At 40.9% G+C, this 13,491-nt stretch overlaps 1 protein-coding gene and 4 non-coding genes across 10 annotated transcripts in view; 4 read left to right on the top strand and 1 right to left on the bottom strand.

Annotated features, from left to right (window-relative positions):
- Positions 1 to 1,402: 1,402 nt before the first annotated feature.
- TRNAR-ACG lies at positions 1,403 to 1,475 on the bottom strand. Its single transcript has one exon. It is a non-coding gene; the product is annotated as a tRNA-Arg (tRNA).
- Positions 1,476 to 1,841: 366 nt separating this feature from the next.
- On the top strand, positions 1,842 to 1,934 carry TRNAY-GUA. Its single transcript has 2 exons — positions 1,842 to 1,878; positions 1,899 to 1,934. It is a non-coding gene; the product is annotated as a tRNA-Tyr (tRNA).
- A 508-nt stretch (positions 1,935 to 2,442) lies between these two features.
- Positions 2,443 to 2,532, top strand: TRNAY-GUA. The gene is given in 2 exon segments: positions 2,443 to 2,479; positions 2,497 to 2,532. It is a non-coding gene; the product is annotated as a tRNA-Tyr (tRNA).
- A 136-nt stretch (positions 2,533 to 2,668) lies between these two features.
- On the top strand, positions 2,669 to 2,741 carry TRNAA-AGC. The gene has a single exon. It is a non-coding gene; the product is annotated as a tRNA-Ala (tRNA).
- A 9,991-nt stretch (positions 2,742 to 12,732) lies between these two features.
- Positions 12,733 to 13,491, top strand: part of TRIM55 (tripartite motif containing 55) — a 43,697-nt gene continuing 42,938 nt past the window's right edge. For 3 of the 6 annotated variants that reach the window (XM_032315708.1, XM_032315704.1, XM_032315703.1), the window contains exon 1: positions 12,733 to 13,080. In XM_032315708.1, the coding sequence (XP_032171599.1) occupies positions 12,913 to 13,080 (168 nt within the window). In that variant the 5' untranslated portion in view covers positions 12,733 to 12,912. The remainder of the gene's footprint in view (positions 13,081 to 13,491) is intronic. The other 3 variants (XM_032315706.1, XM_032315702.1, XM_032315707.1) reach the window with 2 other exon arrangements.

Genomic DNA, 13,491 nt, shown 5'->3' on the forward strand with positions numbered 1-13,491 from the left:
TGGTTTCCCTGGGATAACCCTGTACATTATAATAAATGTCTCTCTGACTTAGAGTAGCTCTGTGTGAATTTCTGTCACAGTAAGAGAGCCAGAAATCACACACCATCTTGGCCCTCTTGGAGAGTGTTACTCTGACCGTCTGCTGGGGGGGGGGGGGGGGGAATAGACCTGGAAGCCAGAATTTCTCCCACAGTGCAGTGATGGCCATGACCTTGACCTCTGCAAATAATAAACCCCTTAGGTGTAATATGAGAAGAAGGTAGGAATAAGATGGAGGCTCTTTCCTTGTAGCCTAATCTTCATGGTTCTGTCAACAAACTTGGGGGAAAGGATGCAAGGTATGTCCCCAACTTTCCACAGAGGTGTTTGTTTTTTAACTCTCAGAAAGAAACACTATGTAACTTTAAACATGTATCAGTTGGTTTTATTCAAAAATGACAATGATCACTAGGAAACAAAAATAAAACCCACCATCATTTTGTTCAAATGGTCTGTACTTGTGTCTCCTGGTTCACCAATTTTTAGCTTCCTTTAACCGTTTGTACACCTTTAAGGAAGCGGCTTTCCCACTTAAAAACTAGTCCTTTCCCCTAACTCCGTATTTTCCTCTCCCCTAATTTATCTCTTCCCCAAGTTCACATTGTATTAAACTTTTACTTTTGGGAATCTCTGTCTTACTTGGGAGATTTAAGAGAGAATTCTAAACCACTCCCCACAAATAAGATCAATAACTTTAACATAAAAACTCAATTTGTTCAAACCCACATGACATCCTCTTGGTTAAAAGACCCTCGAGGGCAGAACCCAAGTTACTAGATGGTTTTTACGCTTTGCTTACAACGGAGAAGGGAGCTCAGGACCCTTTTTAAGATGCAATGTAAAACAGGAACCTGATCAAAAAGACAGTGTGAAAAGAAAAACTTCACTTTCTTTCCTCTGCAATGTCGGGGGTGTGCGTGGGCCCTTGCTCTAGTGACTCAGTGACTGAAGTCTTCAACTCTCTTAGAAGACCCGAAGAAGGAAGCTGCAGCAGAAGCAGCAGCCTTGGGATTTCAACCAGCTTCGCGACGGGGACTGCAGGCTTCACTTCCCAGGTCCCTCACCGGGCTTCCAACCGAGAGCCCCTGAGCGGCTCATCCCCCACCCCGCTTTCCCCAGCGCCTCGCCCCACACCCCCGCCGGGCCGCCGCGCTCTCCCGGTGGCCGCCGCAGGGTCTCCTCGGGGCTCCAGAGTTGGAGGAGATCGTACCGAAAACGCCCGCGCGACAGGTTTCTGTACTCAAAGTGCGGTAAAACAGTCTTGGCATTTGATTTGAAGAACCCCAAAAAGTAAAGATCCTTAGATCTTTAAAAAATATATTGCGACAAAAATAAACAAAAAAAAAACCAAAAAACAAAGAACCGAGCCAGGCAGGAGTCGAACCTACAATCTTCTGATCCGTAGTCAGACGCGTTATCCATTGCGCCACTGGCCCTGCACACGGAGAGAAACTGAGGGGATGTACAGATTACAGAGTGGTAAGGCTACACTCGCTAGTCATCTCCAGTGTAGGGTAGTAAAGGAAAGGAAAGGAACATGACGTCGGATTCTCTGAGCCTCGGCACCACCAGCCCCCGACACATGAAAAGGTGGGCGGGGGGCGCTCCTTCCCCGGGGGTCCGGATTCCAGGAGACGTAGCCGGGTGGTCTTTCTGCGCACGCGTGAAGCCACACAAGGGCATTTGCTCCCTTCCCCTCCCTGTTTCCCAGCTACGCATGCTCGGTTCAACTTCTAACCCGCCGCTGTACTTGCTCGGGCTCCTGAGTTTGAATCTCAAGGGGCACCAGCGGTTTGCCCGTCCCTTCGATAGCTCAGCTGGTAGAGCGGAGGACTGTAGCTGACTTCCTGGTAAGAGACATCCTTAGGTCGCTGGTTCGATTCCGGCTCGAAGGAGACACTTTTTTTTGTTTTTTTAAATACCAACTTTGTAGGATTTACGGCCTGTTGCACGGGTCCCCTTCCCTAATACACATAACATTCCAACGAACAGTTGGCAATGCTTGCACTTTCGCTCCAGTTTTGGCCTACGGCAGTATCCCCCGTGTGAAATCTTTGGTGAATCCCCGCCATGTGCGCTCCTAGTAACAAAGGCCGGAGTCTGCGCTCCGCGGGGCGGGGGCCGGCTCTCGGACTTCCGTCTCTAAATCGTCGCCGGCGTTCGCGAGTCCCCTGAGCGCACAGAGCCACGTCCCGGGCCGGCTGCGGGCCCTTCTCCTCAGCGCTCTGTGGAGGGCGGGCAACGCGAGCGCTCGTTGCAGCTGCCGTGAGGAGCCGGGGCTTTCGCTAGAAGCGTATCTTATGGTCAGCCGACCGGGGAGGCACGAAAGAATCGCGGTAGAAAGCGCAAAAAGCTTAGAAAGTAAACATTAGGAAGGAAACTCGGCGCTATGCTACCCCGCTCCCTTCGATAGCTCAGCTGGTAGAGCGGAGGACTGTAGGCGCTGTGCCCGTGGCCATCCTTAGGTCGCTGGTTCGATTCCGGCTCGAAGGAGAGAGGTTCCTATTTTTGTTACTTTGCTTTTATCTGTAGGGCAAGATCAAGAACACAATCAAGAAAAATATAGTTTCTGTTTCTAAATGCTCTGACCTCTCTCTAGAGGAAGAGATAAGCAGCCGTGCCCAGTGGTGGGGGATTAGCTCAAATGGTAGAGCGCTCGCTTAGCATGCGAGAGGTAGCGGGATCGATGCCCGCATCCTCCAGTATTTTTTTCCTCTTCTGGTAAATTTTTTCTTTGGATTCTCATTCATCTCGAGGTAGACCTGAAATAAAGTCAGCCATCGGGCAAGCGAGAGACGGGATGAGCTTGAGGTTGCCGCTCACTAAAACTTTCCAGACGGAGGGATAATGGGTGCTGACAGAGTTTAGTCTCACAACTTAAAAATCTTAGACCCGTTTACTTTGGGAAGCTCACGAAATTGCTTTTTCTGTGAAAAAATGGCTACGGGTTGCAGTTACCTCTGTTGCCAGTCTCTTTGTGATTTGTGATTGATCGCTGCACTTCCAGAGACCGATCTGACCATATTGAGGGGGAACTGACAGAAAAAAACACCACCCAAACCCACAGAACTTGGAAAAGGACGCTAGCTAGCTACCTTAAACTTCTGTTGAGCCGAGGAAGCGAGAACCATTCCGCTTCATCTCAACTGACCTCCGTGGGGTGCTCAGCTGTGGGCAGATCTCCTAGGACAAGATAAAGCAAGAGGAAGGGGAAGAGAGGTGAGGACCTGGAGAGGGGCCTTAAACCCAGAGGCTTGCTCCTGAAGGAGGGTTCTAATGCCATTTTCCTCCTGGGAAGTAACTGTGGAGAATTGGAAACCAGCACTAAAAAGGAATTTAAAAAAAAAAAAAAAAAAAAAAAAAAACCCAAACAAACTATTTATTGAGCATAGTCTGTTTTGTTAAAGACAAGACAAAAAATAAATGCACACTCACTGAAAGATTCGGAAATTGAGAAGAATACGCACAAGGCTTTTCTGGTAATAAATTCTCCCTATGCTAATTTACTAGAACATAGGTATTAAAAAGCTGTTGAAACCATACGGCAGTTCTCAACACAAAACATATATTTTCAAAGACAAAGACAAAAGCAGAAATATTAACCTTTTTTGAGGATTGCAATTAATGACAATTCTTTTACTATATAATTCTTTGTGTTCTAGGCAACCTGTACTTTTTTGTTACCAATGTGTACAACCTGTTGCATTTTATTGGTGTATCTTTCCTTTTCTAGGGCAGTTTCCATTTTATCTCCTTTTACTCTTTTCAATAAAGTCTTTAAATTGAGTATATAGTGATTCATTTAAAATATATCATTATTTTCATGAAAACAAATTTACACAGTAGGAAGAGGAATCCTTTTATCAGATGTTATGTCCCAGTTTCAGTTGAGATTATGAGTGCTCTGTCTGACTGGAGGAGATAGCAGTAAAATTATAAATGACTATAAGAGCAAGAAATGGATAATAAGTGGACGGAACGCTCCCAAAATCCAGGTGGAGAACACATGTTCAGGGCTGGTGAGCTGGGCAAGAACTCAAACATCATTTCAGGATTAACAACTCAGGTGTGGAATGAAATTCATACCAAAAGTCTAAAGGTATAAGCTGAGAGGTATTGTTGCACAGTACTCAGTCATGTGGGCTGTGACATCTGATGGCCTTTCTTGGCTTTCACATTCCCTAGCTGGGTGACATTGGGCAAGTTGCTTTACATCTTGGTGCTTTGGTTTCCTTATTTGTTAATTAGGGGTGATAAAATGGTACCTACTTTTAACTGAGATGTAACACGTGAAGCTTGTACTATAGTGCCTGCTACATAGTAAACACACCATAAACATTAACTGTTATCAGTGTATGTGAGCAGTACCACAAAGGGAAGCCCTAGAGGGAATATTCTGAGGGTTTGCATGTGTATTTATTCAAATGTATATGTAAGTGCAGGAAAGAGATGTTTGGATCTACTGTGGCGAGAAAGTAGAACAATCCTAAAAATACAAAATGATAGTTAAATAAACTATAGTATGACCACTTAATGGACTATATATAACCTTTGAAATTATTAAGAACTATTGACATGGGAAATGTTAATCAAATGCTAAGCTAATAAATTTGGTACAGGGAAGTATAAACAATAACAATATAAACAAGTATTATCTGTAAAAAGACTGAAGAATACATTTAAATATTAATAGCAGGGACCTTTAGATAGCATTACTGTGATTTTTTCTTCTTTATAATTATAAAATATTTTCTAATTTCTGTAGTAAACATTTGTAAGTTTTAATTGAAGATCCATTTTTAAAAAAATAGCTAACGGCATTTCTTATAAGCCAAGTATAGTTGTAGTTACTTTACATGTATTAACACATATATTTTTCTCTAAAAGAAAACACCAGGCCCAGATGGCTTCCCTAGTGAATTCTACCAAACAATTAAGGAAGAAATAATACCAAGTATACACAGACTTTCAGAAAATTGAAGAAGAGGGAATGCTGTCCAACTTAATCTATGAAGCCAACATTATCCTGTTCTCAAAGCCATACAAAGACATTATGAAAAAAGAAAACTATAGACCAGTATCTTTATGAAAATAGATGCAAAAATTTTAAACAAAAATTTATCCAATTAAATCCAACAATTTTTTTAAAAATCCAACAATTAATAAAAAGGAAAATACATCATGATCAAATGGAATTTAATCCAAGAATACAAGACTGGTTCAACATTCAAAAATCAACATAACTCATTATAGTAAACAGGCTAAAGAAGAGTAACGGCATGATCATTTCAGTAGATGCAGAAAAAGCATTTAATGAAATTCAACATCCATTCCTCATTTTGAAAACTATCAACAAACTTGGAAGGGAAAGGAACTTTTTCAACCTGATAAAGGGCTTCCATGAAAAACACACACTTAATATTATACTTAATAATATGAATGCTTTTCTCCCAAGATCAGGAACAAAGCAAGGATGTCCATTCTGAGATTTTTAGCCAGTATCATAAGGCAAGAAAAATGAAGTGAAAGATCTCCCAGATTGGAAAGGAGGAAGTAAAGCTATCTCTATTCACAGATACGTCATTTTTAAAAATATTGATTACATGTTGAAATAATAGTTTATATTTTGAGAGTGTTAAATAAAATTTATTAATAACCTTAATATCTATTGTTTCTGTTTTTTTACTGTGGCTACTAGAAATATAAAATTATATATATGTCTCATATTTGTCAACCACATCTTATTTCTATTGGGACAGTTAGGTCAGAGAGGCAGGTAGGAGCCAGATCATGTCAGGCCTTAGAGACCACAGTGAAGATTAATGTTTTTATCCCACAGGTAATTGGACCATTAGTGGGATTTAAATAGGGAGTGACATATGAGAAACAGATTGCAGAATTCAGAAAAACTGAATTCAGAAAATCAATTCAGAAAAATCAATCAGGAGGCTGAGGTGGAGGGATGGTGAGGCAGATTGTGTGTGCTGAGGATGGATTCAAGAAGGCCCTGGAGTTCAGACAGGACTACGGGGAAGGCCTTAGGCTAAAGTATTTGCTACTTGTTGGGGCTGTCACTATTCATTTCTGGCATGTGAATTGTGCCAGGAAATGTTCAGAGAAAAGTAAAATATTTTAATTTTTAACATATCCTCAGAGGTATTTATGATGAATTAAAATGTATAAACAACAGATTTGGAGGAGTAATTATCAAGAAGAAAAGCTTACAGCCAGAAGTCTGCAAGCTATCTAATGAAAGAAATGCCATAGTGTTAGCTTTTATAAAGCACCTTTCGAGTTAATTCATTTCTCTTTGATTTTAGATTTTGTAAAGTGTTTCTTTTCATTAAAAAAATTTTAAATCACATATCCAAGCTTCCTACTGCCAGATAGACAGCTAAATTGAAGAGACTGACAATGTAGGCAGAAAGAAAGAGTTAAATATTGTATAGATATCATGAGTTGAGTCCTTGGTGTAAAAAGATTGCAAGAATCCTTTTACTGGTTAGAGTTCTGGGTTGTATTTTTTTCAAGTAACTTATAAAGTTGGTTAGAAAAGTCCTTTTCTAAATTACACTCTGAACCCCAGAATACTAAAAGAAACAATATACTGTACATGTCTCCTGTGCTCAGATGGGTTATATCTAGCAGGACTGATCAGCAGAGCCTGGCTCTTGGAACACCAGCTCATCTAAATCCTGAATGAAGTGCTGCCTTCTCCCCACTGGTCATATATTAGTGTTCTCACTAATGGAGGGAGGGAGAGAAAGAAGGATGGATGGATGGATGGATGGATGGATGGATGGATGGATAAATGAACAGATGGATATTGCAGGGAAGAATTAATAACCTCACTGTCTTAGTTTAAGAGGATCTGGTCAGCACAGTTATCAAGCATTGTTTTGGCATGGAATTAAAGTGATTTTTCAAGAGCTATAACTGGGGCTGGAGTTGACCTGAAAGTCCTGGTTCACTCATGCCCTAAGTGTTCCAGGCTAAATAACCCTGCTGCTTAAGCAGCCCCTACTTCTCTGTCTCCACATCCACACCATCTGGTGTTCTTTCCCTGTTTTAATGACTTGGCCAGCCATTAACTTTCTCACTTCCAATGGGTAGAAGAAGGAAGAATTCTCCTTCCTCTCTACCTTAGATGTTGAGCCAGAAGCAAGATCAGCTTTCTAGTGCCCTTTGTTTTCTCTTCCTTCCAACAGGATTGCACTCTCTCTACCTCACTGCTTTGCTTCAAATTTTATCATTTTTTTTATCTTCTTTTTAGCTCTACTTTCCATTTGACCTTAAGTCTGATACTCTGTTTGATGAATGACTAGCTCCTCCAGCTAAGCCTTGATTATTTTCAAATACCTGTATTTGCAATTACCTACACTAAAAAGACAAAAAGAGCATGAGTAAATGAAATGCTAAGAACATTCTGGAATCCTCAGGACAGTTTGCATGCTTGACATTGATTCCCTGGGACTCTTTAATGCCTCCTACTCTCAGAATGGTCTCTCTTGTTTTTGAAAGTTACTTGATGTTGCTCTTGTAAGTATTCTGGGATTAGAAATTCATATCACTCTGACCAGGAAGTATAAAATCCACTAAAAGGAGAGAACCCTGTTCCTGCTACAGAATCCTTTAAATACACTCCAATTTTCTCCCAAGATTTTTTAATATGACATATTCTAGAGCTGGTTGTCCAATATGGCAACCACTAGCCACATATGATTGTTTAAACCTAAGCTTAAGTTACATAAAACTTAAAACTCAGATTCCAAGTTGCATTCTACACATTTTAAGTACTCAATAGCCACCTGTGGCTAGAAGTTACATAGTACAGAGAACATTTACATCATTGCAGAAAATTCTAATGGAGGGTATGCTTTAGAGTGTGGTTGCGGTATAGCTTAGTGGGTGAGGTCATGGGCTCTGTAGTCAAAAGATGTGTCTCTGAATCTGCTTCACAACTAGCAACAATACGACTAGGCAGCTGCTTCTCTGAGCTACAGTTGGTTCAATGGAAATTATAATACCTATTATAGAGAGCTATTATAAGCAATGATTAGTAGTCTGTACATATTTATTATGTTTGTTTTGGCAGTGTACAGCTGACCTTTGAACAACATGGAGGTAAGGATGCTGAACCCCCATGCAGTTGAAAATCTGCATATAATTTTTGACTCCCCCCAAATTTAACTGTTGACCAGAAGTCTTACTGTTAACATAGTCAACTAACATATATTTTGTATGTTATATGTATTATATCACAAGGAGGCAGAGAGGCAGGCGGAGAGAGAGGAGGAGGCAGGCTCCCTGCTGAGCAGAGAGCCGGGTGCGGTGCTCTATCCCAGAATCCTGGGATCAAGACCTGAGCTGAAGGCAGAGGCTTTAACCCACTGAGCCACTGAGCCACCCAGGCGCCCCTATATACTATATTCTTAAGATAAAGTAAGTGAGAGAAAAGTAAATGTTATCAAGAAAATTATAAGGAAGAGAAAGTATACCTACAATGCTGTAAAAATATCCGCATATAAGTTTTTGTTCAAGGATCAATCATAGTACTAAAAGTAACAGATTTTAGAACCCCTTTTTCCTCCTTCCCAAGATGAACACACAGAAACCCACATTTCACTCCTCTGCTCTGTCTCCTAAAGTCTGCGACCATTTGGCCTTGTAGCTAGCGGCTGAAAGAGGTAAAAAACCTTCTCTTTCTGCTATCACGCCTTAATGCCAAGTTTGCTGATAGTAACATAGTCAGGTTCGTAGGGACCCATCTTGCTTCCTCTGACTTACCTTGGCAGTTGGGAAATTGCTGGTCTTCTAGAGGTAAGAGCATTGGTGGTTTTGCTTCAGTTTCTCGATTGTATAAATATAACCCTGCCCTAGTTTGGTAGGATTTGGGAATGAGGGGCAACTGGGGCTTCCAACCAAACCAACTCCCTGTACAATTGCCTCCAGTTGGTTTCAACGCCCGGTCTCCTAGTTGTGGTGGGTAGGGGTTTGGGATGGGGAGAAAGTTGTGCATTACTCATATACAGGCCAGGACACCTTCAGGAGACTAAGCTGGTTTTCAGGACTCTGTGGAGGCACAGATCCACCCCAAATCGCAGATCTTTGAAGTTGACTTCAAATCTGATTCAATTTCAGAATTTTCCCTATTTTTCAGACTCCGTGAAGGATTTGGGAACAGACTAAAATTTCTGGCTCTTCCCTAGAGCAGAGTGCTACTCCCATGTCCCATTCTCAATTCATATGCCCACCTCATGGATTGCTGGTCTCTTAAGAGTGAGGAGGAGCAAAGAATGGAGAAAAGTGGATAAAGAAGGGATAGTGATAATTACTATCAACCTGACTCTTAAGCCTGTGAGATTCTTGCTAGTTTGCTGGACACAGTTCTAAGAAAAAGGACAAGGCAAGAAACAAAAACAGAGAAGAGTCTAGAGATCAGCTTTATATCAAATAATTGAATTGGAGATTCTCAATGTCAAAATTAACATCGTTTCCAAGGGGTGTTCCCCCCCCCCCCAAATAGTATTAAGCTAGGTTCTGAAGACCACTCACTTACAGATAAAAGAAATGAAATTCAGCTAGGTTGAGGTCAGTTTCCCAAGACCACAAAGTGAGGTAGAAAAGGAAGCTGGATTAGGAGGACGGTCTCCTGACTCACTGTGCACCTCTCACTGCATCATTGGTGTTTGCTCAGACTAAAAACATCTGAGTCGTGGATCCTAATTTCATAGCTTCAGAATCCCTTTCCTCCTTTCCTTCCCCACTGCCATCACCCAGTGCCAGGGCAGCACGACCTCTCACCTAGGCTATTGGCAACAGCTTCCCATCTGGTCTTTATCAAGGTCATGTTCACCCTGAACTATCCCAACCACCACTGTGAGACTAATCTAACCAATGAAAAGCTCTCATGGAAATGTTTCTGTGAGAAACTTCCAATAACTTCCTGTTCCCTAATTTATTTTTTTTTTAAGATTTATTTATTTATTTATTTGACAGAGAGAAATCACAAGTAGTCGGAGAGGCAGGCAGAGAGAGAGAGAGGGAAGCAGGCTCCCTCCTGAGCAGAGAGCCCGATGCGGGACTCGATCCCACGACCCTGAGATCATGACCTGAGCCGAAGGCAGCGGCCTAACCCACTGAGCCACCCAGACGCCCTGTTCCCTAATTTATTAAGTGTTAAAAACTCTCGAACCCAGGATTTGTGGCTTGCCAATGTGCCAGCAGCATGCTCTGCACTTTGGCCCAAAACACCACACACTCAGCATTCCGTGCACTCCTGTGCCTTACTGGCTTTGCTTCTGCGTCTTCCCTTGGGAAGACCCAACTATGCCCCACCTGACTATACATCTATTCACCTAAGTTCTCAATGGATCAACCCACCCACGAAGCCCTCCTAATGAATCCAGTTCTGAAATTTTGTAGCTCTTTATCACACTTTGTTTGGTACTATGTTTCTGTGTATGAATGTCTTATTTCCATTGTTAGACTGAACTCCATGAGGGCAATAACCTGTATCTTGTCTTTCCAACCATGGAACTGAGCACAATGGGGACACATGAATATTTTTTGAAAGAATGAATTCCTTTAATAAGGATAGTCTTGGCTATATTGTACATATTGTACATTATTAGTTTAAGTGTTTTTCCATAGATTGAAGAGTCTTTTACTGTAGAAACTTTCTCTTCCCTAGAGAATAACTCATGTATTTCATTCAGACCTCCATAGCCCATGTAATGATAAATACAGGTAATTCCCTAGGCTAGGTGAACTGAATTAATGCAGTAAAAAATTCACTGTTTCCCTTCTTTACTGGAGTTGCTAAATAGATACTGAAAGGAATCACAAAATTCTCTTAAGATGCCTGAAATGTTTATGAATACATGTAACTTATTATTAGCTAATAGAGCTTCTTAGATTCTCGATAAGCTTTCAGTGCACACAGCAATAAGACCATAAATAACCAGTCACACCGGCCTACTCTTTACTTGTGATTAAGTGCATGCTGGTGATATATTGACAAAATGTGTTCCCTGTTCGAATATTTTTAAATCAAGGAGAAATTAACCTGCAGATTCATCACAGATAAACAGAATGTATCTCTTTTTTCATTTTTGATCTGATATTTAATTTTTAAATAACTATATATTGATGAAACAGTTCTTTCACAGATTCCTGGCAAACATCAGGATCACTATTTGTGACTCAAGAGCAGACCAAGAATATCAGACCAGGGAGATTATCATTTAAAAAATCACATTGGAGGAGGAGGCAAATGCAAAGAAGTATAGTAGGAATTTCAGACCAGAGAAAACCCAGGTATAAAAGCAGGACTCCATGTTCACTTCAGTTGGCAATAGCACTGATATCTGTTCCCTGCTTTATGGAAAAATGAAATAATGGGTCTGCTACCCCAGATGCCAGTTACTACCTCATTATTACTGCTGCAAATTAAAATTTTTTTCCCTCTAGGCCCTACCTGATATCCACGAAGCCTTCCAAAATCAAAATGTTGAAGGATATTGTCATGGTTCATTTTATGAGTCAACTTAACTGGGCCACAGTGCCCAGATATATGGTCAAATATTATTCTGGATGTTTCTGTGAGGAAGGTTTGGATGAGATTAACATTTAAATCTGTGGACTTTGACAATCAGAGAAGGACAATTATCATATGATCTCACTGATATGAGGAATTAGAGAAACAAGACAGAGGATCATAGTGGAAGGGAGGGAAAAATGAAACAAGATGAAACCAAAGAGGGAGATAAACCATAAGTGACTCTTAATCTCAGGAAACAAACAGGGTTGCTGGAGGGGAGGGTATGTGCTATGGTGAGTGCTGTGAATTGTGTAAGACTGATTATTCACAGACCTGTACCCCTGAAACAAATAATACACTATATGTTAATAAAAATAAAAAATAAGAATACAATATATAATACGTATAAAAAATAAAAAAATAAAAGATTACCAAATTTTCTTTGTGTTTTTGGTGTGTGTGAGAAGGGAGTTGTAGGCATACAGGATGGAAGAGGGGTTAGGGAGGAGGGAAAACAATGTGGAAGGAAGAAAGAACTTACTAGAATTTTATTAACAAGTTTTTTTAAAAAATAGGCTCATCCAATGGTGTTTGAATTTTTTTTATAGATACTTTTACGGTGAAAAGGATTGAAAAAAGTTTTTAAATCAGAATTTTTCCCAGACCACAACTCTTGCAAAGATGAAAAAATTAACATTAAGCAAGTCTTTTTAGGCAATTGCCCTTATAAAGCCCAGGGCATGATTTTCAAGACCTGTTTTGTTTGTTTTCATTTAAGACAGTGTGATCATGTCACTCTTGGTGACTCGCCTCCTAAACTCTCAAGGCAGAAATGGCATCCGTTATACAGTTAGACTCTCGGGCAGCATTCTCTCCCGTCCTGCAGCGAGCCATCACCACGCTCTTACTGAGTGCTTACAGAGGGCATGGCTCAGTGACCAGGCATGCACATTTGCATTTGTTGTTGACAACTGTCAGCTTCAACCTCTCTCTCCTCACAACCCTGACTAAATGGGGTTTGTAATCCTTCTTTCCACCCACTCTCTTCACTCCTTGGGACAGGAATGTTGGCTCCTGTTCTCTGTCACCTGTCAGAATCCATCCTCCTGTCACTGGCTTATATGGACAAGTCAGCCCACTGTCACGTGACCCCTGCTGCTAAAAACAGCTCGGGCACCTCCTCTGAACCTGGGCCTGAAACAATGTCTTCCACCGAAAAAACCATAAAGGACACTTGATCAACCCAATCCTTGGAATTATTTCCAGGAAACACTTGCAGAAGCCATTCGGAGCACGCTTTCCCTGGCAGTGCACAGGGGGACGGCCGGGAGATGAGCGCATCTTTGAATTACAAGTCTTTTTCCAAAGAACAGCAGACCATGGATAACTTGGAGAAACAACTCATCTGTCCGATCTGTTTAGAGATGTTCACGAAGCCTGTGGTTATTCTCCCCTGTCAGCATAACCTGTGTAGGAAATGTGCCAGTGATATTTTCCAGGTAGGTTTATTTGGAATTTAGGGGGTAAAAAAGGAGTCTCTTTACTCAGAATCAATTGCTCACCTAAAAGGTGAATTCTTTTAGAAAACTTTTTAAGGCTACATTCATTTTAAGAAATGAATTTTTTTAATGATTTGCTTTCTGCTTTGCTCTCTGCCTCCTCCTTACTCCTGAATCTAGTTTTACTTAAATACTAAGAATCACATTTGTTTAAAAAAAAAAAAAAAGAAAGAAAGAAAAGAAAAGAAAGACCTCAAGACATTGAATCTGCTTCAAAACTGTAAATGAATTACTGCCCAAGACATTAATGTTGGAGTTTCTGGTGGAACTTTTGATTATGAAAACACTGGATAGAAAAGTGTCTCATGCTGAACACGGTACATGGCCATTGACAGTGAATAAGTGCTGGCC

Source organism: Mustela erminea, chromosome 16 (assembly GCF_009829155.1).
Source record: "Mustela erminea isolate mMusErm1 chromosome 16, mMusErm1.Pri, whole genome shotgun sequence".
NCBI classification, from domain to species: Eukaryota; Metazoa; Chordata; class Mammalia; order Carnivora; family Mustelidae; genus Mustela; species Mustela erminea.